At 36.8% G+C, this 26,710-nt stretch overlaps 1 protein-coding gene across 1 annotated transcript in view; it reads right to left on the reverse strand.

Annotated features, from left to right (window-relative positions):
• Positions 1-861: 861 nt before the first annotated feature.
• LOC138692915 (uncharacterized) overlaps positions 862-26,710 on the reverse strand; it is a 235,279-nt gene continuing 209,430 nt past the window's right edge. The window contains exons 3-8 of the mRNA XM_069816267.1: positions 19,726-19,943; positions 16,005-16,522; positions 11,933-12,951; positions 10,250-10,815; positions 8,121-8,253; positions 862-1,668 (exon numbers count right to left, since the gene is read on the reverse strand). Of these exons, the coding sequence (XP_069672368.1) occupies positions 1,620-1,668; positions 8,121-8,253; positions 10,250-10,815; positions 11,933-12,951; positions 16,005-16,522; positions 19,726-19,943 (2,503 nt within the window). The 3' untranslated portion in view covers positions 862-1,619. The remainder of the gene's footprint in view (positions 1,669-8,120; positions 8,254-10,249; positions 10,816-11,932; positions 12,952-16,004; positions 16,523-19,725; positions 19,944-26,710) is intronic.

Here is a 26,710-nt window from a genome sequence, read left to right on the forward strand (position 1 = left end):
TAATTCATGAACAAAATTTCACTAATATTTTGTTGAACTTTGTTACAAAATTGTTGTCCTTTTTGATATTATGAGTAGAAGCGCACGAATACGCTGGATGTCCCACATAAATCCAGAGTTGGCTACCAGACGCAAATGCTCGTCATCAGGCTTTACCTAATCTTGTTAGCTTGTAGCTCGGTTCGTTGAAATTCACATAAGACAACATTTTACGTGTGAATTCGGAACAACCCATGCATTTTCGCGATCACATCTCTGTGTCTATTCATTCATTCATTCATTCATTGATAGTGTTCTGCCCAAGGGCAGTTCTTTCTTTGCAAACCCAACATTCTCCAGTCTTTCCTATTTTCTGCCTTCCTCTTCGTTTCCTCTAATGATCCATATATCTTAATGTCGTCTATCATCTGATATCTTCTTCTGCCCCCGACTCTTCTCCCGTTCACCATTCCTTCCTCTTTGTCTATGGTCATCTATAATCAATTATTTGTCACCTGTAAATACTAAAACTTTAAAATAGTTGTTTCCATTGACTATTCTTTAATTTTGCCAATTATTTCGTTAAATGATGTCGGTGATAGGACAGTTCCTCGTCTTACCGCACCTGTTATTACATCTTATACATGGTTGTGATGATGATGATGATGATGATGATGATGATGGTCATGTGGTGGTTGTGATTGTGATAAAAATCTCAGTGTGTAGAAGGAGACAAATATCTCTTCTCAAGTCACATGAAACCATTAGACCTTGATGTTAATGCATGGACGGGAGAAAGGTTCAATAGGTTGCCATGACAAATAAATGTCAATAAACCTTAATTTGTTCGTTCCAGGGTAAAAAATTTTTAATTCTTGCACGTGCAGTTCTATCAGAATTTATTGTAAATGAAAATACAACATATATATAAAAATATAATTTATGTACAAGTTGAGATGAGATTTTATACACACAGGATAGACTGGAACAAGCATTACCAACACAACACCAACAGACTACTCAACTATTGCTATATGAACTTACATGCACAATACATAAAGTAGTAGTTGTGTAGCCCTTCTTGATAAGCAAATTGAATAATCCACATTACAACATTCAACTCTATGGAACACTTAAAAGGAACTGTTTACAATAACCTTTCTTATTTCTTCCCAGTTACTTAATGTACAAGTCGTTTACAAAGCTGACAATATGTACAACTAAACTACAGATGTTTCTCAAGTTTTGACGCAGCAAGTATCTTTACAATAGATGGAATGGCTCTCAATCTACAGCACATTGAATAAGTTATTTATATTTATGTTAGCCGACAAGGTCTAGCTTGTATTATGCATGATGAACTTTCATTCTTGAGTTTCACATATACTCTGAGAACAATTATTAATTTACAGGTAATTTATGTGATGCTTGACTTTTTGGCAATCTTATTCAGATGGAAAAAGAAAACCCTGTGTATGACGGTTATATTGATTGATAAGCACTGATAAAACTGCAATACATCAAACGTTTTTCACAACAAAAAACACATTCGATTACAGCCTAACCGTTATGCACATTTGTGGCTCTCATGAAGAGCATGACGACACAACAGGTTGCGTTGAGATCAACAGCAGATACGTTCAGCCATTAAATTTGTCCAAGTCATCACATGATTTTGATTTGCTGGCCCTGTTGGAGAAATAAACAAAACACTAGAAAATATGGCAAAAAATGGTAATTAAAAACAGACATTTCATGGAGGATATATGTGATGTTTCATAAGTAACGCATAATTGCATTTAAAATTGAATGACGGGATTTGGAGAAAAAATCACAGAAACGTCAAACCTTGTATTTCGAAAGATAGATATGTGATAGCCGTCCCAACTAGGGTTTAATAATCGGCCTCCTAATCAATTCTAAATGAACATTTATATATAATTCAAATTTTTCTTTAATAGAAATAATATTTTTATGGAAGCAAAATATTTTTGCGATTATTGTCGTACGAGTTTTGATGTAATTGATAACATTTCCAAATGACACCCTTATTTTTTAAATATAATTTAGAAGAGGATATTTTATGTGATATTTCATTTGTTTTGTACAGAAGCACTATATAGTAATAATTATTTTATAGTTTTAGTCTACAACTTGTCAATTAATAAAGAAACAATTTTCTGTTATTTCACATTACAAGGTTATAATGCCACTAATATTTTCAATTTTTTTAAATGTAACGCTTCGATGAGATGATTCCGACGTCTGACTCTATATCCTTCTCTTAACATCATGTCCAGGGAACGGATTTATATGGACTAAAAATATATGAAATATGTAAATATATATGTAGTTATTTTTACCAAAATATGGAATTAAATATGGATTTTTACCAAAATATGGAATTAAATATGGACTTAAAATTATAAAAAAATGACTATGTACGTTAAATATTGGTACATTTTAATCAAACTAAACAAAAAATATAATGGACGTACCTTATCTTCCAATGTAGTTTCAACAAAACACAATTTTTATTGTCTGTTACCATAACAATAGGTTACAAACATTTCTTTCAAGTGCTGAAAAGTGAATCTTCTTCTATTGTCTCTGAGGATAGATTTATACTGACTAAAAGAGCGTTCGACGTCACAAGAAGTAACTGGTACATAATTCAATTTCACAATGTCTGCTGGGGATAAGTCCAAGTTAATCTTCACTGTTGATTCACCACTTATCACAGCAACAACCTTTTGTAGTTCTTCATATCCAGGGTTTTTTGAAAGTACAGTGTCCACCTTAGCTCTTACTGCATCTGCAACTTTACCTCTACCACGATTCAGTTGTTCCACAGTACTATTTATAATTTCAAAACTTTCAGATAGTGAAAGGTGCCTATTTTGGAGACTTTTGAGCGTTTTTATGATGCATGAAAATGTATGCTGAATGTGAGCTAAGTCATTCTTCACACTTATGTCACAGGTAACTGTTTTCGCAGTATCAATTGAGACTGCATCTTCAGAGTCCAATGCAAGGAGAACATTGTTAATAGAGTCTATATGTTCGGCATAATATTCAACTGCTTCTAGCCATGTACCCCATCTAGTTAAAATTGGCTTTGGTGGCAATGGAATTTCAGGGTACATTTCTTTCAACACGTTAACTCTACTGGGAGCTTTGAGAAATACTTTTTTCACTGATGAAATCAACAAATCTACTTTAGAGAAATTGTCTCTGACCACTTCTGCCACACGATGAAATGCATGCGCCACACAAGTAAAATGAGTCAATTTAGGATATACAACAGATAATGCTTGTCCAGCTTTGACCATATAAGGGGCAGCATCGCTAATAAAGAATAACACATTATCGTACATAATACCCTTTGGCCACAGGATACCCATAGCTTCGTTGAACAGTTTAACTATAGTTTTGTTATTGCACTTTTCTAGAACATCACAATGTAAAAGAATTCGTTCAGAATATTGTTCACTTAACAAACCGATAACTACATTACCAACAAGTCTACCTTCTTTGTCGGGAGTCTCATCAATGGAAACCCAAATTGAACTATCTTTAATTTCATCTCTTATCTTCTGTATTGTCTCATCGTAGATGGATGGAGCATACGTCTTCCTAAGTGTTGACTCATCCGGGATTGTATGTTGAGTATATTTTTCAAGGAATTCCCTGAAGACCTTATTCTTTAGTTTGTAGAGAGGAATATCAGCAGAGATGAGAGAACGGCACAGGTCGATGTTAAACTCAGATCTTACATTCGATGTTGTTGGTTGTGTTAAAAACAATTGTCTCTGCTTGGAATTTAGTTGTTTGTTGGCCTGATGTTTACTAGTTGTAATGTGTTGTTGCACCAGGAACTTTTGTGTAGATGATACTGCACACTGACACAAATTACAAAATAATATTTTATTGTCAGTTGATAAACCATCTTCTTTAAATTCTGAAATGTAACTTGTTAGTTTTGATTTTAAATTGACTGAATGACGTACTTTTGGCATATTTACCGTCTTTATAGTATGATTTACAAAACTGAACCTATGTGTACTCTGACTGGCATTTAACTGTTGAGCTGCACAACTGAAGTCTGTTAAAAATTTTAAATTAAATTAATACAGTTTTGTAACTTACTTTCCCATTGTTGATAGGACTGCTAATTTTCAAATAACTCTGATGTTAAAGGGATTACTGAACATGTGTTTAAATCTCTATTGTTGAAATGTATTTTTAAAAGTTAATGGAATTTTGTTTTGTTTTATTGTTAAACCTAATATAATATGGACTGTTTTATATGAAATATGGAAAATATATGGAAATTAACGAAAATATGTACTAAACTCTAAAATATGGAAAAATATGGAAAATAAAAGTAGGATTTTTCAACCCTACACATTGTGAAACATAAAGATAATGCAAAATATAAATTATATTAGCTTTATAAGTAAATATGTATTTACATATAAATCCTTTCCCTGATCATGTCATATACACCTCATCGATACGAGTGACTGATTAACAAACATACAGAATGCCAATACAGTGGACTCTCCTAAGTTCGACTGAACAGAATTGAAAGTTCAGTCCAATAAGAGTAGTGAGTGTGGCAGGTGAATGAATACAAATTCTTATTAGTTATCCATCAACGAATACAGTACTATACTTGCATTTCCTGCCCGCCCCGAGACTTGTGTATGCCCTTCTAGTTCCACAGTGGGTTTCGACAGTTCCGTCTCACAAACGGCACAATTCTCAAATAGAAAAAGAAGAGTTCATTAATTTAAAATCAGTGATTAAATATGGATGTCCTAATCAATAAAATATTCCGTTTTCCTTTAACAAAAGTATCACTACAAGATACAGATCCAATTCCCATTCAAATGACAAACCCATTTCTTAGTGCCCGTATAGGGGCGTGTCTAATTCTCCTACGTAAGCAGTCGAACAATAGAATGTCGAACTTATTTTCTGTCGAATTTAAGAGCTTCCACTGTACTTGCATTCTTTTAAAGACCTCTCTTCTGAACATGGTATCCCTCATGGGTTTAAATTAAAATGTTAAACCTTTGATTGTCAATACGTGCATTTTACGATTGAATCTGGTTATGTAACATCAAGAGATTCAAATAATGTGGTCACCTTTAAAAGACTTTTAGTTTATAAACTTTACAAATGTTTTATCACATGTTAAAATTACTTTGAACCACACCTTATATAATTTTACATTGTCTCTATACATGTTTTTAACTTTGTTTATAATAAGCACCTGTGTTCAATTTGTTAATTTATGTATCTCCAGCTGAAGATGATTTAAAAAAAATCGAAAATATCAGTGGAATTATAACCTTGTAATGTGAAATAACAGAAAATTGTTTCTGTTTTAATTGATAAGTTATTGACTGAAACTATAAAATAATTATTACTATATAAACTCCAACTTATCTGAAATTTTAAGCTCAATATGACTTTCAAATTTATCAGAAACATTATAGTTATGGTTACTGTGGTAACAAATTTATTGTTGATATATTTTGTTAGTCCCTGTGATACGAAAGCAGTTTTATTGGTGACAGCAACATAAAACAAGATATTCTTTACAAAAAATGAGAGAAATGAGATTCTGATGATGATAGGATATGGTGGCAGAAGATGTAGACAAACTAATCCCTATCGGCCACCTATTTCTCAATCAACTGTGAGTAGAATATTAACGACATTCAGAGAACATGGACATCTCAGAGACATAAAAAGGTCATTTTCTGTTACGATTAACGGTATCTTGTTTTATGTTGATTTCATCAGTAAAACTGCTTTCATAATACAGACATTAACAAAAATATTAACAGTAAAATTATTACCATAACCATAACAAATGAAATGTTAGACAAAAATATGCTCCTTTAACATTGTATTTCCCGGTCGGGGCAAGTTACCTGGTTGAGGCTTTTTCCGGGGTTTTCCCTCAACCCAATACCAGCAAACGCTGGGTAACTTTCGGTGCTGGACCCCGGACTCATTTCACCGGCATTATCACCTTCATATCATTCAGACGCTAAATAACCTAGATGTTGATACAGCGTCGTAAAATAACCAAATAAATAAAATAAAAACATTGTATTAAAAATTATAGGCAGCCATTTGAGAAAAAAATATTCTCGTTGACGTAATAACAAGCACAATAGTCGCAAAAATATTTTGTTCTCATAAAAAATACAGTAGTCTTTCCTAAACACAAGGTTTGATGTGTCTGGACTTTTGCCCAAAATTCACTCATTCAATTTTAATTGCAATTACGAGTTACGTTTGAAAAACTCTGTATATTTAATTTTAAGGTTTAATTAAAACGAAGTTGGATTTCACCCAGTAAAGATATCACTCTTAAATTGCGAACTTTTTATTGAAATAAAGAATGGATGAAATCTATAATTAATTAAACTTATCTGACCTGTATTACTTATTATTTGTATTTAAATATACATGCATTATGAGTCTCAAGTTCATAATCCTATTAATGTAAATAATCACAAAGAGTAGGGCCTATCATAACTGTCTGATGTTCCAGCAAAATCAAACTATTATGGGGAGACAAAGTAAGAGGTTGGGGGGGGGGGGGTGACAGGTTGAAGATCGTAGCAAAATCTTGTACACGTAACTGATTTCTAAGCTTATTTTTTATTGTGCTAATATCTAATTAAATTTATATTATGGCAAAATGCTTACTTGTGTAATGTCGAAGAAACTGATACATTATTAACATTTTTTACAAGAATAAATTAAATATCGAGGGTTGTTTACCTCCTTCCCCCAGCACAAGAGCACAGTATCTTTCCCGATGAAAATGATTGAACTTCTGTTTTTCTGAGATTTTAAATAAAATGGTTACAGAAGGAACTATATTGCTAAGGTTTGTGTGTAACAGATGTGTTACGTTATAATTAAATAAATTGTTATTGTATGTCTCTTGAAGTTTGAATGTTGAATTATTATAATAGATATTGAAATTGAAGATAAGGAATTTGCAAATTATTCATGGTTTTTCCCTTAGAATAAGTTTAACGAAAACATAATTTTTTCAGTTGCTTGACTTATACAGAATACTATTTTCTTATTTTTCTACACATAATCTGGTAGCTAACATTTCAATGAAAAAAAGTAAATTATTTTCGCTTCATATGTTAATAAAAACATACTGTAATATCTGTGACGCATACTGTTCCCTGCTTCTTCAGCTACGTTAGCACGAAATTAATGATAAAATGTATATTGTCATAAAACACGGCTTTATTCATGGAATTAATCTACATTATATATTAAATGCCTAATTATGGCGCTAGCATTGAAAGCATACATAATTCTTGGTACGTTCTCATCAAATGAACATCCCTTAGGAATACAATCCTCACAATTTTATTTATAATATAATCTGTTAGCCATTTCGGTTTTCATTTTCCGAATTGCTGCCATGTTGTGAATAGTAGTCCTGCCCATGAACAAAATTACTGGCTGATAATATCGAATTAATGCTGCCTTTTTGATATCTTGTTTACCTTTTAATTGCCAGCTTTATTTATATGAGTGGGCACGATTTTTTATATTGAAATTTCTGTAACACTTGTACTGTCTTTCCTCTTTCAAAATAATTCCGTTAGTTTATACATTCATAGAATGAATAACACAGTTTGTGAAGCGTTGAATATAAAGGTTTGTTTTTAATGTATTGAGGCAACGTGATGTACTTGGCATTGAGTTGGCAGGGATTCAGAATGTTTAGTGAGTGAAAGCTTTGTACGTAGTATCCTACATCTAAGTGTGTTGATCGAAAAGTTCTTTTATATGTCACACTGTGACATTCAAAACTCTGAAAAAACACGAAGGTTAAAAAGTGTAGGTGTGTTTAAAAGAAGCGGGACAGTTATTATAATGCAATACACAGATCAATTTTTTCCTTATATCTGGTGGCGTGAAAGGGAATGCCTGATAGCCTTAACTATACCAAAATTAATAAGTAAATAAACAAAAAAAAAAACAACAAAACAAATAAATACATGGATGGAAGAAGCTTGAGAATATAATGCCTTGGTAAAAGAAGTACAGTTCATTTTGTAAACCATATTTATGATTGTTACCTTCGTGTTTGAGGGTCTCTCCGTCCCACGTGCAGGAGTACTTCCCCACTTTTAATATTTTTAAACACGGTAATTGCTTCAGAGTGTGTTAGCCCTTGCAGTGGTGTGCCATTCACAGCCAAGATCTCATCACCTGCAACACAAATCAATGCTCTTTTAAAAAGGAAATCTAAGTAGTTTTGTTAAGTGATACGGATAATTTATAGCTTGAGAAAAAAGTTGAACACACTTCCTCTTACACTACACATTATCATGTATAGCTATAAGGAAAACTATTTATACGTACATTTCGAATTATTGAACAGTTTGTTATATACACGAATGTCAAAGCGCCTGTATTTCGTGCTAATACTACAAGCAATAAAAATCCAACAAGGTTCACTTTTTAACAAGATAAAGTACAATCATTGCTATTAAGCAAATGTTGAGAGGGTTCTTGAGAGCACACAGTGCAAGCGCTTTGACATCCCTGGTTATATCGATTTTTTGAAGTTACATCTCTTCGTCTGCTAGGCGACGATATATGACAGAACATTTGCATAATTATGTAGAGCTTTCCTGAAAGATATTGTTTCCATTTTACATAATGTCTTTATATACAGTTTTAAAACAAAGTTGTGCCTTGTTTGTGCTGTGACAGATGTTCAAAAAAAGTTATCTCCATATTTGATATCGTTGATGATGATAATATTGCAATCTGATGTTCATTTCATCTCCAACTCTTCAAAACAGAACTGAAAATCTACAAACTTTTAGAAGTACCCATTTTTGGTTTTCCAGAGTCTGTTGAGTATTAATTTGGCCTACGTTTCGAAACTACTTAGAGCTTCATCTTCAGAGTCATTTCAACCAAAATAAATTGCTTACAAGTTACGTCTTCAGAGTCATGTGAGTTATTGCCTACAGATTCCGTCTTCAGACTTGTGTCAACCAAGGCTATCTACAGGTTCCATTTTCAGATCACGTCAACCGAGACCAACTACTTAAACGTTCCGTCTTCAGACTCACGTGAACAAAGATCAACTACTTACAAATTCCATATTTATACATGTCAACCAAGAACTACGTACAGGTTCCATGTTCAGAGTCGTGTCAACCAAGATCACCTATTACAGATCCATATTCAGAGTAATATCAATCTAAACCAACTACTTACAAGTTCCATTTTTATATAAATCTAGACCAACTACTTAAAGGTTTCATCTTCAGAATCATGTCAATCAAAGTCAACTATTTACAAGTTCCAGATTCAGAGTAATGGCAACCAAAACCAACTACTTACAGGGTCCATCTTCAAACTAAAAGTCAACTAAGAACCCAAGTATGGTCTACTATGTTGCATGTTTTATGCCTGGTTAGCCCATACCACTATCCAGACATAACAGACACAGAGTCGACGCTTTTCAGGTCCTGAGTGAAATATGACCCTGTCGCCCATTCAATTGGGTTCATGATGTTTGTTTGTTGCTTTAGGCTAGGCACATCTAACGAACCCAGCAGATTAAGTGATTCTTACGTGACAAAAGACTAAAGATTGAATCCTGTTTAAGTAGTTCCGAAACGTCAGCAATATTATATCGATTGAAAATTCAAAATATTTCTATTTACTTATTAATATTGGAAAGCTCTTCCGCAAAAATGGAGCAGTAAAAATGGGATTTTTTTAGAATCGTTGTAGGATACATACTTTTGATTAAGAAAATAGAGACATCTGTAACGAAGGAAGTTTTTTTAAACTGGCACACAAAATAATTGAATACAGGAACAAATGAAAATGACATACTGATTAAATGATTGAAGACAATATTCTTAAATTAATGATAATAATAGAGCTTTTAAAGAACTATTGCTTTTAAAGAACTAATGTTAAGGTAAAAATGACGTAATAAATTTTAAGTGTCAAAATCTTCTGAGATACGGATCAGACAACACAACCTACTTCTTGTAGATTCTTCTTCTTCTTCTTCTGATAATAATAATAATGATAATAATAATAATATTATTATTGTTTCTGTATTATTATTATTATTATTATTATTATTATTATTATTATTATTATTATAAAAGTTCTTCGTGTTCGTGGAAAACCATGTGATATACGTATATTAAATTAACTGAACAATACGCACCTTCCTTGAGACTGCCTTCCTCAGCCGCTTGTCCAGAGTGGAACACCGTCTTGACGAAAATGCCCATGCTGCCCTTGGGAGAATCCTGTCCACCAACGACGCTGAACCCTAGTGATTTCCTCCCAGGTCCCTTGTGAAAGGTCACGGTGAAGAGTGAGAGGGATAGCGACTTCGGCCTCCTGGGCAGCGTCCCTGCAGTGACACGACGTCCCGGCGCCGTTACGGTGGGCGCCACGTTGCAGCTCCGCCGCCGCGGCGTCACATGGTCCAACTGGTACGAGAACTTCCTCATCCCGGTCACCGCAGGAGGCTTGTCTTTTGTGGGTTCCTCCTTCTGCACAGCGGCAGGTGGCTTCTCCTTGGTCATTTCTTCCTTATCCGTCTTTGATTTCGCAGGCTCGAGGTCGCCCGGAGCAGGGTTTGGATCCCCAGATTTTCGGGCTATAACAATGTCTACTTCACGGGGAGCGTTCTTGAGCGTCGTTCGGGCTTCTTGTAACGTCATACCACGCAAGCGCCGTCCGTTCACTTTAACGAGCTCGTCGCCGATGCGGAAACGACCATCTCTATAATGAACAGACATGTTATTTATTAATCGACTACTTAATCCTAGAGAAGTTCAGTAACTAGAATGATGTATGTATTGTTGAAAAATGAAGCGATAAGTTTCTTTAATTTAACATTTCATTTCGTAGCGATTTCAAACATAGGCACTCACTAATGTATCCTATGACTTCCAGCTAAGGTTAGACATAGTGTCAACTCCACATAAAAATAATTGCAGAATCTGTCCGCCTAATCTTAAACCGAAAAAGTCGTAAACTAGGAATAACGAGTGTAATTCTACTAATAAAATGTATAATACTCTGACCTCTGTAAATAGGCTGATAACCTAGCATGTTGTTGTGAAGCAGAAACAAATTGACAGACTGGCATGAGACTGACAGACTGGCATGAGACTGACAGACTGATATGAGATTGACAGACTGACAACACACTGACAAACCGACAGACAACAGACAGGCGGACTGACAGGAGTTGCCAAAGTGACTGACATAAAGGCTATCATAGTGACTGATATACGGGATGTCAAAGGACTGACGGATTGACAATTTGATTGACTGACTGGTAGAATCTCACGGACGGAGTGATAATCTGACTGATTGACGAACTGGCAATCTGACTGACTAACGGTCTGATAATCTATCTGACCGATTGAAGGACTGGCAATCTGACTGACTGACTGACCGACTGACGGATTGGCAATCTGACTGAAGACGGATTGGTCATCTGACTGACTGATGAAAACCACATTCAAAGGGTGATCTTTTTTTCTCGGTCTTCAATTCGTTTTTTTTTTAATAATATTGTTGCTCAAGATACGCAAATCATCCATTTCATTTAGTTGATAAATATATGAAAAATAATTTATAGAGTTAAATAATACAAATATAATCTGACTGAAGGACTGGGAATGTGACTGACGGACTGGTAATCTGACTAGCTGACTATCTGACCATGTGATTGATGGTTTGGCACTCTAACAAATTCAGGGTAAATGGACGGTGTGACAGACAAGCTGACAGACTGAAACATTGATAGATATTGATACCACTTAAGCGTTTAGATGTATTCATAAACAGATGTTTACAATCATCACCAGTAAAGAAAGGTTGTCCTCACCTGTCCATGAGGCCGCCCTGTTCGATGTGCGAGATAACATAGCAACTTGTGCGCGGGTCCTTCCTCTCGATGTATACCCCCAGCTCTCCGGTGTCGTCCTTGGTGAGTCGGAAGCACTTGAGCTCCCTCTGTCCTTCTTCCGGTTTGCACCTGTCGCACACCAAAGATTCTACGGGGTCCTCGGTGTACTCCGGACATCCGCTGGTGGAGCGCGGCCGCCGCCCAATGGCCTTGACGTCGCCGCGTCTAATGCCGATGTTGATCTTGGCGTTCCTCTTCCTCGAGAAAGACAATTTCTCCTCGTCCGTCTCGTTGAGCGTCGCGGATACCGACCGCTGTCTCTTTCCGGGCACGGAGGAAGGTTTGACTTCGTTGTCGGGTTCATCTGGCGCCTCGAAAACGCTATCGGTGTCTTCCTTCTCCGCCTCCTTTTTGGCCTCTCCCTCCGCTTCCCCGTGCACTTGGCCGTACACGGAGGCAGCCACGTCATCCGACTCGGCGAACGAGGACGTGTTGGAGTTGGTAGTGCCCCGTCGCGGTTGGACACTGCCGAAGATGAGGCCGTTGGAGGAGGGGAAGTCGGAGGTGGTGGATTTGATGGAACCTCGCGGCGAGTCAGATCCCGCGCGAGTCGAATCGCTTTCGTAGCCGCTCTCGTCGGACCGCAGCAGCAGCAGGTTGTTGAGGAACAGGCACAAGTCGCTCACGGACAGCGGCGAGTCTGGCGTCGACGTGGCGGCTGACAAACTGACGCTCCTCACGGCGTTGCGGGCGCCGCTCGCCTTGGAGCGCACTTCGATGCTCGTGTTGTCGTTGGCTAGCAGGTCGTCGCAGCTCGTGGAGGCGGCTCTGTCGCCTAAGCCCTTACCCGACGTCTGGACACCTGATCGCCGTTTGGTGCTTCTCGCCGTGCGCGGCGATGCGGAGCACGTGTTCTCTTCAGTAAGCACAGACAGCTTCGTGGGGCGCCCCGTTGATTTCTGTCCTACAGTGCCGGTCTTCTTGGTCTTACCCGACAGCTAGAAATACAGAGAAGATATTGATATTCTAGTATCGTTTTTCTTTGTCCTCCTGAAGTGTATATTGATATTTTAGTATCGTTTTTCTTTGTCCTCCTGAAGTGTTAACGATTACCACACACGTCGTTATGTTTGAAATTTGAGTGGGTTCCACCAGAGGGGAATTCCGTGTCGTAGATTTACGTCATGTAGACGAATTCTACTCTAAAATTTAATTGATAATATTAGATAATTTCGTATATAATGTTTCTAGTTTTAAGTGATAAATCTGCTAAAAACATAGTAATAAAATTATTTTCTACATTAATTTTAAGTTTTTTTTAAGAATCAAATTACTTTACTGATCTTCATTGTTGTTATCGTGATCATCTATAGGCTATATTAAGTGTAAGTTACACACGTCATTTTATTCTGGAAAAAAAAAGTAACTTACTCTCAATGTCTTTATTTTTAAAGACGAAAATCTGGAACATGGTTTTTGTTGCAATTTTATAGTGAGTCATTAATATTTTGTTATACTAATCATGACTGATATGTACACCTATTATCAGGCAGTACATCTCACTTGACGATATGTGTCAGAGGAAGAACAATTATTTGTATGCATCTGAAGTCTGATTAGTGTAATATGTAGCTAATCGACTATGTATACAATGAAGAGGGGAAAGGAACTGGCCACTCTACCGCATTATCTCCTGGCCTAGTTGCCTCATAAGTTATGCCTTCTTGGTATCACTTGTGAGGTTCAGACCTGTCTTCGGACAGTTGACTTAACAACAAACAAATTATAGAAAGCATTGCTTTATTTTAAACGTATTATGAAGTGCTAAGGTGTTGATGCTAGTAGTGTATGAACCGTCTCAAGAGTGTAGTATTGTATAGGGAAACTAATTGTCACTTTTATCGTTTGTGCTTTGGTTTTCCATCCAGGCAGCCCAGATTTAATCATCGGCTAGGTTGTAATAGAATTTATGGTGGACAAAACAAACGTTGCAAAGAATTTTTCTCGGGGTACTCCCGTTTCCCTTTATCATTTCAAAATCTTCATCTTCCTCTCATTTCATTTATCATCTGCAATAATTTATTAAAAATAGTCTGAAGTGAAGTCTTTGGTGTAGTAGCCTACGGTTTTCTAATGCTAAATAGGGATGGCTTGGGACTCCGCCTCTGGAACTTATCAGGCTATATCTCTGCGGATAGCACCTGGTTCTGTCAGGGCTGAGACATGATGTTCCACCTATCAGCAACGGATTCACGATTGCCACACCAAGCCGAACTTTGACGATTATCGCATAAGCACAAAATGGGTGAAAGCAAGCCCGAGCCAATTGTCACTTTCGAACATCATGATTTAATAGGCTACGTCAAAGGAAGCATAATTTTATTAGGATAAAGACCGATCCTTTACCTCGTAATTTTTCTTACTTCCGCGAGTAATGCTACTGTATTTGTGGAATAGCGTACATTCCGACTGTACTTCCCATATAGGCTACAGAATGAACCGTAAGTAATGTTATTAATTTCAGAGGGTTTTTCTTTGAGATATTTTAAATGAAAAAGTTTAATATAATTTTACTCATTTTCGCATTCTTTTCGAGATAGACATTGTTTTATATGAAACATTTCATAGCGTATTTTGGGAAAACCATTGGTTTAATTCCCAATAAGCTCAGTCAATGCCAAAGAGCAGTGTATTATGATGATAAATAATTAAAAGCATTTTAGTTTTGTCCTTTAAATGTGCAGAAATTTTATTCTAATAAATGTAACTTTTCGTCATGAAAAGAAATTTTAAAATGTTACATTTGTTCAGATCAAAGTGTTGCACATTTAAAGTACAAAATCATGTCTTGTCATAATACACTCCTCTCTTAAATTGACTGAGCATATTGGGAATTAAATCAACAGCTTTCTCAAAACACGCTATGATATGTTTCATATGAAACAATTTTTATATCGGAAAGGAAGCAAAAACGAGTAAAATTGTATTAAACTTTTTCGTTTCAAATATCTCAAAGAATGACCTCCTGAAATTAATGACATTACTTACGGTTCATTCTGTATAGTTTCTTTTTCTTCCCTTCAAGCGCCTGGATATCCCATTTTAAACATAATTTCGAATAACTCAACCATATATTTTTTTGTATACATAGTCGTGTGCTCTGTCTGCAGCTTTTCTTAAACAAAATTTCTACCTGTCTTGAGGCCGAATAAAGTATATTGTTGTAAACACCCCAGTTTACCTCTTTATTGATCTTTAATTTCATTAATTACGTCGTAGTTTTTATTCACGTTTCTCTCAACTCATTCGATTACTGGATATTCATCTTAATATTTTTGTAGGTATTCATAGCATCATGACATGAAATGAAACATTTTCAGCTTACAGCATGGAAACGGTGTGTTTCCTGTATATCTACTCTGTCCTCTCTACAAATCCACGGACCTAATAATGTGTAAGGACAGATACTGTACACGCTGTATTTAACCCTTCGTTACTAAGTGGGTGTGAAGATAAATTTTGGAAGGTCATCTATTTGTTCTTTAAGCTCTTCAGAGTATATATACTGTACAGTATCATCTATCAACTTGTTTCTCACACATATACTTTGTTAAATGATTTAAAATAAACCCCACTTAGTAAGAGCTGAATCTAGCCTATTTATTATTTTAAAATATTTTGTTACTGTTCGAATTAAGAAAACAGACTGGAAATGTGATCAATGTAGGCCTAATGAAAAGGTTTGCATGGATCGCTCAGAAAAACTCATCCGTGTAATGTGCAAGATTTGTTCAAAATAGCTTGGTTGTTTTCAAAGAAAGTTTGGTTTTTGAAGAAAAAATGAATATGATTCAAATTAAATATATATTCAGTATGTCAAGTGTAAATGTGTTAAATAACATTCATGCCTTCAAATGACACTAAAAAAATGAATGAAAAAATGTATTAAATTTGCCTTTAAAAATGTGTCCAAATTGTACCCAGTCAGTAAAACTTATATAAAAAATAGATCCGTAAACCAAACGTCAGTACCAATGCCAGTATACCGTACCGACAAGTCCTCGTCGTTAGCGACGGCCCTGAAAGTGGACAGCAGGTCTTCGCAGCTGATAGCTTTGGCATCTGACCCCAGCGAGTTCTGCAAATACTCAAGCAGCTGCTCCTCGAGAAGGACGCCGCCTCCACCGCCGCCGTCTTCGGATGACGTGGACAGTAGACGTCGACGCTCGTCGAGCATGAGCATGGCGTTGAGCTGATACAGGTCGACCAGGCCGCGCTTGCATTCCTCCTTGACCCACTCGGGGTCGCGCTCCGTGTTGGTCTCCTTGTCCACTTTGCTGCTGCGCCCCACGAACAGGTTGCGCAGCGACTCGACGCGAGAGATGCGCCGGCTGCGCGCCGTGGTGCCGCCCGCCGAGCCCGCCTGCTGCTGCTGTTGCTGCTGCACCGGCGTCTTGTTGGGCGACCAATGCCGCCGCCGCCCCGGCGTCACGGCCAGGAGCTCCGACGAGTCGCTTCTCTTCAGCTGCTCCCATTTACGCCCAACCTTCTTTCCCCACGTCGCCAGGCCTGCAACACGTATCATCCTTGTCATTGATGCCATTTTGAACAGGCTTCTCTCACAGATTTGTTATTTATTGACGGAAGATTTGATTTGACTGCCATAAAAAGGCTGGTCTGTAACCTTTATATAAGTTTAATATGAAATAGCGAGTCAATGTCAGGATAGAAGAAGAAATATGGAAAGGAAGTAAAATAGGGAGAGGAGTACGACAAGGATGCTCTTTCTCACCTAGGTACACTGTTCAACATCTGCTTGGAGAATTTAATGAAGAACTGTTTCCAGAACATGGGAGGAGTGGTAGTAGGAGAAAAAAGGATAAAGTGTGTAAGATTTGCTGATGATATGGCTTTGTTAGCAGAAGAGGAGATGATACTAAGGGATGTGCTACTGGAGCTAAATGAAAGCTGTGAGCAGTATGGATGAAAATAAATGTAAACAAGACAAAGACCATTGTTATCGGAAGAAAAATGAAGAAGGTAAACGTGAGAATTTAAAATGAGACGGTAGTGCAAGTGGATAGCTTCAAATACTTGGGGTGTATTAAAAGAAGTAATATGAGCTGTTGCCCGGAAGACAGGAGGAGAATAGCAATGGAAAGGGAAGCGTTTAATAGAAAACGGAGCATTTTCTGCGGACCTCTGGTAAAATATCTAAGTAAAAGGTTAGTGAAGTGCTCTATGTGGAATGTGGCACTGTATGGGGCATGAACATGATCATTACGACGGAGCTGAAGAGAAGCGACTAGAAGCATTTCAAATGTGGATATGGAGAAGAATGGAACGTGTGAAGTGGACAGACATTAAGAATGTGTTAGAAAGAGTGTATGAAGAAAGAATGATGCTGAAACAGATCAGGAAGAGAAAGATAAATTGACTGGTTCACTGACTGAAACGAAACTGCCTACTGAATGATGCAATAGAAGAAATTGTGACCGGGAGAAGAGTTCGAGATATAATAAGATATCAGATGATAGACGACATTAAGCTATATGGATCGTATGCGGAGACTAAGTGGAAGGCAGAAAACAGGAACGATTGGAGAATGCTGGGTTTTGCAGTGAAAGACTTGCCCTTGGGCAGAAAATTATGAATGAAATAAAAAAAAACATGTTTTATGCATATATCACCTGCAGGCGGGAAGATGTGGAAAAGAAACCTCGATTCTTAAACTTGTTACAAGTTGCAGGTGTAATTTAAAGCCTTTTTTCTGTAGTACGTAATCTTGTCGTTGTGACGAGATAAAATGGTAGGAATTTGGAAAGAGATGGTTATCGCCTTGTTATTGAATGAAATATGAATTTACATTAATTTATTGCAGAAACAGATGATACTTAAAATTACAGCAGATCAACTGAGTGCTATTATGAAAGATTATAATTTGAAAATATCCTATCCCACAATAAAAGGAAAATTTTAGCATTCAAAGAAAAGTCTCATTCAAGAAGTAAAATAACAACTGAATAAAATATAATGAAACAAGTTCATACGTTGAAGTACTTGGTATATCAGATAACGTCAGTTCGTCAGAACATAGATAAAATGAAATTTACAAATATGTGTGACACAATAAAAAGAACACTTGGTCTTAAAACAATGAAAGAAACACTCATAAAGTTCTGTAAAACGGTGTCGATTCTGATGTTATTATATGCAAGTGAATCATGGGCCTTGAGAAAAACCCAAAAAAGGAAGATTAAATCAACAGAAATGTTTTGCGCTCAGTCGCTGGATATTCGTTATTGGACCATAAACGAAGCGAAGACATAAGAAATGAACTGAAGTTGCATAATTGGACATAAACATTTCAAGAAAAGAAAGTATGTTGAAGGAACCATATAGAAAGAATGCAACATTCCAGGCTGTCGAAAATTATGTTGGATTCTATAATCCAATTGGGAAAAGAGAAGTTGGAAGACTTAGAAGACGTTGGATAGATGGCTTCGGTTAACGGGGACGGAAAGAACTGAAAAGGTCTAGACCTAGTAGAATGTAGATGATAAACTAAGAATTATCACAAAAACTTCTTTGAACTTTTAAAAGTTGATATTTCCGCAATTGTGTCCAACTTTCTTTTAAGTTAGTCCTCACTCTTCTTTATCTAAACTTAACAAACTCTATAATTTTTTTCTAAATTCCTAGAGAATGAGCTATGTTGCACGTACAGTATTTTGGTACACAAATTTGCTCAGAAAGCTTCATTGTTATGTTTTTATTCCCGGGGAAAAAAAAAAAGTTATTCATATCAACGAAATAAATAAATAAATTATGGTTTATTTAAGACGCTCGCAACTGCCGAGGTTATATCAGCGTCGCTGGTGTGCCAGAATTTTGTCCAGCAGGAGTTCTTTTACATGCCAGTAAATCTACTGACATGAGCCTCTTGCATTTAAGCACACTTAAATGACATCGACCTGAGCCGAAATAGAACCCGCAACCTCGAGCACAGAAAGCCAGCGCTATACAAATTGCGCTACTGAGGCCGACTTCAGATCAACGATATCAATATTTTTGTCTCTCCTGCAAAGTTTAAATGACTGAATTATACACGATAAGCAAAATCACTTTATCGGGAAATACAAAGTAATGAATTCTTACATACTGTATCTGTGTTATAAAACATAACCACTTGAAATTACAAGGTGCAATCAATATATTTCAAAAACTGCACTTGTATTATTTATTGTACCGTTAAACGTATATGCGCGTGACACTGAAAATCATTGCTTCCATGCCTGTTGAGTTAAACAGTGTCAGATTATCTTTAAGAACTGAACTTCTACACGTGATTTTGAGCAAACATGTCGGAGACCTACTGCGATTTTTCCTGGAATCTTTCCATAAATGCCTTACGACTAGTCTTCTTCCCTTCTTTTTAAGCGATGCATTTAGTATAGATTCCAGGCGGTTTCCTGGTTCTAGTTAACTTCTCCGTTTCCTATGTCCTATATGTTGCCTACATTCAGGGTAGTCCGGAAACTTCTTGATTGTTACTTGTATACCGGAGATAAATAGTCATTTCAGCAGAAGGAAGCTCCAGATATCTGTAACTCAGTTTCTGGGTGAATGTTTCAATTGTGTGGGGAGAGGAAATGCCTTGTACTTTTCGTAATTCCATATTGTTTCCGACATCAGCAATAAATGAACAGATATATGCCACATAATCGTAATTCACTCCAGTAGCCCACTGTGTTGTGTCGGATCTACGTTACCTTTTCTGTTAGGCTTAGGAGAGCCCTCGCACGCCGACGCTCCCTTGTTCGCTGCAGACCCCTGGTTTGGCACCGGTGGCGGTCTCTGGTGATGCCGTGACCTGACCGTGGCGGTGTCGTCGGGTATGACGTCGTTGATGACATCTTGACAGATTGGAGAGAGGCTGACCAGCTGCGGGCTGGGGTCGGAGCAGCGGCGTTTGAACAGGCGCATCCTGCTGAAACAAGTGAGAGACAGGAGTCAGTTTTGAGCGATATATCCGAAATTGGAATAATAATAATAATAATAATAATAATAATAATAATAATCATAATCATCATCATCATCATCATCAAGAATTTCCTATTAAAAAGTGCATGTTGATAAGTGAGTAGTAGACTATATGGCCGGAGGTCAATGCTGTCATTCAACATTGTAACGCACGCTTCGTCTGGTTTTCAATCCCTTGTCATAGTTGGTTCAACAAATTGTAGTCCGCACTTCATTTTAACATTTTAACATTTTATTGATATAACAGCTTATATAAGCATTTTATTAATGTTTTAATTTTAATCATAATCAGATTTTACAATTTTATTTATAACAGAAGTTTACAACTTGTTCAGTGCTTATATTATATCAAATTACACACACACACACACACACACACACACACACAAACTAATCCATATACAGAGTGTTTCCGGGCTAGTGTTACAAACTTTCAAGGATGATGGCGAAGGGCACATGTATCGATTTGAGATAAGGAACCCTGGTCCGGAAATGACCGAGTCGAAAGTTACAAGCAAAAATAGCTGTGTGGAAATGAAATAATATTATTCCTCTGTACACCTTATTTATGTATATTTATCTGTACATCTTACACAAACTTTATTCATCTGACATTGTTTACGTTGTCTACTTACAGTATTCCATTCAGTGCGCTGTCTGAGGGGTGGGGACAGGAAACTACAGTAAAGCAATGTAGATAGCGTAATGTGTACGGACATGGTCGGTCCTGATATGCACGTCTGTAGACAGCAGTGTATGTGTACAAGTTGCAGTGTCCAGTCTATCAGTCCTAGTGAAATGGAGTACACGAGCGCGGAATATGCAGATCTGATTTTCGAATACGGATGAGCCAATGGGAAGAATATACAAGCTCATAGATTGTATCGGTACAAGTACCCACGTAGGAGACATCCGGCCCATACCATCTTTCCACGACTGTTCCAAAGGTTAAGGGAAAGAGGGCACGTGGTGCCAAATTACAATTCCATTTCCACACAACTATTTTTGCTTATAACTTTCGACTCAGTTATTTCCGGATCAGAGTTCCTTATCTCAAATTGATATATGTGCCCTTCCCCATCATCCCTGAAAGTTTGTAACACCAGCCCGGAAACACTCTGTATATTCATGTATTCAAGGGCATAGATTCTGAAGATGACTCTGTTGAGACGAAAACGTTAAACTTAAATAAAATGTGACAAATAACTTGTGTTAATTGTTCTAAAGATAAGCATAGATGGACCCTGTTCACCCTCATTTAATATATTAGCTTATCGGTTCTCAATATGCCTTTTAAATCTGTGTTGAAGCCATTATGCGATTCAATTTAGTCTGTACACGCTTCGTCTCGGTTCGAATTCACTACAATCCGTTTCTGGAATTTGAAGGAAGTTTGGGTGGAGCCGAAGCCGATGACACGCGAATGGATGGAGCCTATCAGTGCGAGAGTGTATTGCGGGCTGCATCGGCTCACGACCGCTAAGGGGTAAGTTGCGCGTGGAAGGAGTGGTAGGTAGAGTGACATTTTAGACAGTCGTATCCAAGCAATGCTTTCCCCAGAGCGGTCATTGGACTGGCCCCCCTCTACTCACTACTTGCGCAAAGGTAGTGTTTCGTCTCCTGTTACTCTACAGATTCCAGAAACAGAGTATAGATGTGAGCGCCGACAGACGTATCGTTTCGATTCGGTTCGGGTGGGAGCGGGCATTAAACCTGTTCTGATAGACTTTCTCTTGGTTTACATTGTCGAATTTGTTTTGGGTATCATTATTCGTATATTTTTTGTCTGAAATCTTTTCATATTTGAAGATATGTGATTTGTATGGATGAATTGTTTACAGTCGCATGATGCGACAAAAGCAGGCTTAAATATGTCACCCTTACGAACATTGTGCCACCTTCAAAATTTAATTTTGATGCTCCATAAGTCTGCAACACGGTCCTCCCAGCTTCACTTCCTTTCCTTAAAAATGCACCGCCTTCGGCCAGGTGTGAATCTGCGAACCCCTGATCCAGCAACAGGCTTTAGATCAGTGATTCTGAATCGGAAGGCATTGGATACCTGGGTGGTCGCGAACAAAATAATAATTTCAAGTTATATGAAAATTTAAACATCCAACGTTACAAACACGCTTTGACAAACTTGTTCAAACAGTTCAGAAGCAAGTATCAGATTTAATATATTTTCTAAATCACTTTTGTAATACTTTTGTTTGTTTAGTCAACTGTCCGAAGACAGGTCTGAGCCTCACAAATGATATCAAGAAGGCACTACCTATAAGGCAACTAGGTCGGGAGATAATGGAGTGGGGTGGCCAGTTCCGTCAACTAGCTACATATTAGGCCTACTGTAGTCAGACTTCAGATACATATAAACAATTGTTCTTTCTCTGACACATATCGTCAAGTGAGATGTACTACCTGAACTTCAATCATAGGAAGTAATAATATTATATTACCTAATATTATGACTATACAATATGCAAGGAAATATGAATGGCAATACAGAATTATCACTTCCATGTGTTATTGATAATACTCAACTGTAACGTATTACTTCAATCATTAATATTTTTACACACAAAGCTCTTTCATTGTTTAATATTTCACTCACAAAAATTAACCACAAATTGATCAAAGTTTCGCTATACAGACACGTATTATAATCCTTGTAGACTGCCGCGCTCATAAAGGCAGGCCCTGCTATGATTGTCACTTGACTACGGTATGCTTGGAGTGAACATAATTTAAAATACCGGTACGTGTCCGGTTATACGTTTATTGTGCTGTATTCAACCCGCTAGACTCATAAAATTGTCATGCAATAATATAGCGAAGTTTTCGTCATATTGTAGCTTTAAAATATTATTGTTTAAATATTTTTGTTTTTTATAACTTCGATGAGAGGGAGAAGTCTGAAATAAACGTCTGTGATTACTTTATTTCAATTTTATTTTTCACTCGTTCAGTATCATAATATACGAGTATATCGGAAAATTAAACCATTAAAATTATATTGCTGTTTTAGATGTGTATTCCTCGTAACGTACTTTATTTTCATTACGGTTGTTAGTATCCCTTTTATTGCATTTCATAGAACAGTGAATCACAAAAGGCATATGCGCAAGCTTTGAAAGCCTCCAGTCAAGACGATTTGACACACATTCCTTTAGATTAGAACAATAGTTAACGACGACACACCTTCTGTAGGAAATGACAGACATATATCCGCAAATTCGAGGGGCGCGAGAAGTATTCCGAAGGTCGAGAGAAATAAATGCCTACCCAAGTATGACATCAGACAATCGTTAACAATGAACGTTACGAGTTCTGTATTGTGTACTGTTAAACCGTAGCCTACGCCATTATGCAAGGTCGAGATATACGATTTCAAACAAGAGATCCTAGTTTGAATTAGGGCCGCGAGAGGCCTCCATAAGAAAATAATATGTAGTCGAGTCATAGAGTTAAGACAATCAGTCTCGATGGCTAGTCCGCTCAAAAGATTGGAATATTGGTCAAATGATGAGGGCGTCAGCAGTGTGTTTTTATGACGACCAAATGATGCCATACAGAGCGGTGGATTAGTTCCAGAAACGTTCGTAGGCACAGATAGTATATCAAATGTGTATTACATTAAGGGGCATGCTCCATTCCTTGTTAAATGAAGACACAGCCCGAGGCTTCGATACAGATCAATATTATTATATCAAAATGTGATTGCTGTAGTTATAAAAATAATTCGAGAGATGAGGTATAATATCTGCGACCCCAAGCGTTATACCTAAGAACTACCGTGTACAAAATTATCTAGTTACAGTGTAGCTTCTTGTATCGTGGTTAACTCATTCCACAAAACTGCGACGGTTACTGAAACGATGTAATCGAATTATTTAAATCCATAGCGACAATTCCTTCTGAAAAAGAAATCTGGCCACATAGACTACAGGGTTGTTTCCGATCTCTGATAACGAATTTGAACGACATCATGTGCGTCAGAAATCACACCGACAGCTGAATTGCGGCGAGAGGTGACAGACCTGTAGTGAGTGATTTCATAATCAGAGTGCACGGTGTATCACAGTAGCAATGCCCAAGAAAATCAAGCCTTTTTTTGGGAGGGGTACATAACAACTCTTTCCGATGCGTGAAAATCATAGGAGCCTGCAAAAAAACGTGGTTTCGTTATTTCCAAGAAAGGCATCTTGTGTGTTCTTAATAAGATTGGCAAATCTCGGATGGGATTAATTCCAGAGTGGGAAAAGCAAGCAAATCCACACCCCGTCATAAGTCGCCGCACCCCACGAAGTGATACGAATTAATTCCATTCGAGCTTTATCAATCTTATTAAGTATACAGAAGATGCCTTTCTTGGAAATAACGAAACCTCTTTTATTTTCACTTAACTGTACTTGGCATTGGAAAGAGTCGTAACGTACCCCTCCCAAAAAGGCTCGATTTTCTTGGGCATTTCTGCTGTGAATCGCTGTGCATTCTGACTATAAGATCACTCACTACTGGTCTGTCACCTCGCGCCACAGTTCAGCTGTCGTGTGACTCCTGACGCACATGATGTCATTCAAATTCGTTATCAGAGATCGGAAACAACCCTGTATAAACATCTTTATTCTAGATTATAACTTTGAAAAAAAAATTATATTACAAAAAATATTCCTTAACAGTATGACTGAGATAATTTAATAATATTTAATTACGATATAAGTGTTCAAAAATGTTGTTGCTCAAGAACGACATTCCGAATAACAAATCAATAAATTAATTGCTTAATTCAAAAGATAATAATTTTTTGTGTATTATTTAATAATAGTCCACCGTTATGTAAAGAATAGTAGTTGTAGTAGTAGCCCTAGTAGTGGTGGTGTTGATGATGGTAGTGGTGGTGGTGGTGGTATTAAGCATAGTAGTAGTCCCTTTCGTTCCATCTGGAGCATGGAGCGTTTGTGAAGAACTTCCATCTAACTCTAATGTCTGCCAACACTTTGACTTCCCTTTATGTTTTGTAACATCTCTGTCTCCTCTACGATTTCTCTGTCTCCTCTACGATTGTTGTTTTCCAAGTTTGATTCGACCTTTCTCTTCTTCGAACGCCTCATGGTTCCAGTTCAATGCTTGCATTGCGATGGGCTCATCTTTCTTCCTCAGATTATGTCTTATCCTTCGTAATTTTACCATCTTAATTAATTTTTTTTCCAACGGTTTAAATCCACTAATTTCCCACAATTTACAATTACTTATTACTTCAGGCTAAATGCCATGTGTTCTTCTCAAGCAGCGATTTACAAAGATTTGTAGTTTATTAATAATTTGACTGATTTCTTTCCAAGTTTCGCGCAAGTAAAACAAAATGTATTTTGCATTATTGTTATAAATACAGTATAAGAATCTTAGTTTTCTTTGATGTATTACTTTATTTTTCCATAATGTATAGGCTGAAGTTGTACAAATAAGCTCTTTGTTTTATAATCCTCCTTCCACCTATATTCCTTATGCTACCTATACTTTGTTCCATAATGTCTGAACATTGTCGGCAGAGGAGGAGAGAAGTATAATTGCTATTCAAACAATGGCAGAGGTTTCATTCCGCGCTTGTCTTCAAGTTGGACGTTCAGAAGCGTTCTACCCCCGCCCACCTTCAAAATAAGCATGGAATGAGACCTCTATCATTGGTTGAATAGCAGTTATACTTCTCTCCTCTGCCGGCAATGTTCTTCTCCTGTCAGACATTATGGGACGAGGTACAGGTAGGTATCTGAATATATTAACTGTTTCACTAACTTCATTATTTGCTTGTAATCTAGTTCATACTCTTGGACTAATCATATATGAGAACCGTGTTTGAATTTCTTATGAACGACCAATTTATTTTTGTTCTTTTTTATATTTTGAAATAGGCTTACCCGTTCTTGAAGTTCTGTATATGTGCCGTTATTCAGAAAATGTAAATAAAAACAACATGATTACAGCCTTTCGAAAATGTGATTTCCTTTTGAGCTTTTACTTGCTAAAAGCGAAATTCATAATTTAAAACGCCTTGTATTAACGATTTCACAATCACATAATTTTAGAGTTAAATCGTCGTAAAGTGAATTGAAGTGTAGAATATTTTATTCCTAAACATTAAACCCGAAGCAATCTGATACATTTAGGTCTAATTGATAATGTGGTATGAATATAAACTTTTTAAAAATTTAGATTTGGTTTAGAAGAAATAGGAACGTGAAATATAATTCTACGGTAACAAAAAACTATTTGTGGGAAACAACATTCATTGGGTGCGATCCTAACAACGAATTTTATAAGCAAATGAAATTAAATCTTACTGTTTTTTCGGCCTTGTATAATGAAGTAAGCCACACCTCAACAATAAATTTACAGCAGTAAACATTTCTTACTGTGCGTATCCTTTCTCGAGTCGAAAATGTAATGCTTTAATTCACAATAAATTATTACAATTTAGCAGTGTCATTGTCCCATAAAATGAATACTACTCATTTGTCATTTTCCTCAAATACGTTATGTAATAGTAGTGTTAAATTCGTCATTCGTTAATTTGTGTAAAGACCTTTTTTTTTATAAAAATCATGTCGATGACCTTCTCTTATTTATTTTGTCATTCTTTTCCAGTATATCCCTGCTCATTTATTTTTTTATCTTTTGCCAGTCTTTCTTTTTTCGTTCCTTTCTCACGTTTTT

Source organism: Periplaneta americana, chromosome 17 (assembly GCF_040183065.1).
Source record: "Periplaneta americana isolate PAMFEO1 chromosome 17, P.americana_PAMFEO1_priV1, whole genome shotgun sequence".
Taxonomy (NCBI): Eukaryota; Metazoa; Arthropoda; class Insecta; order Blattodea; family Blattidae; genus Periplaneta; species Periplaneta americana.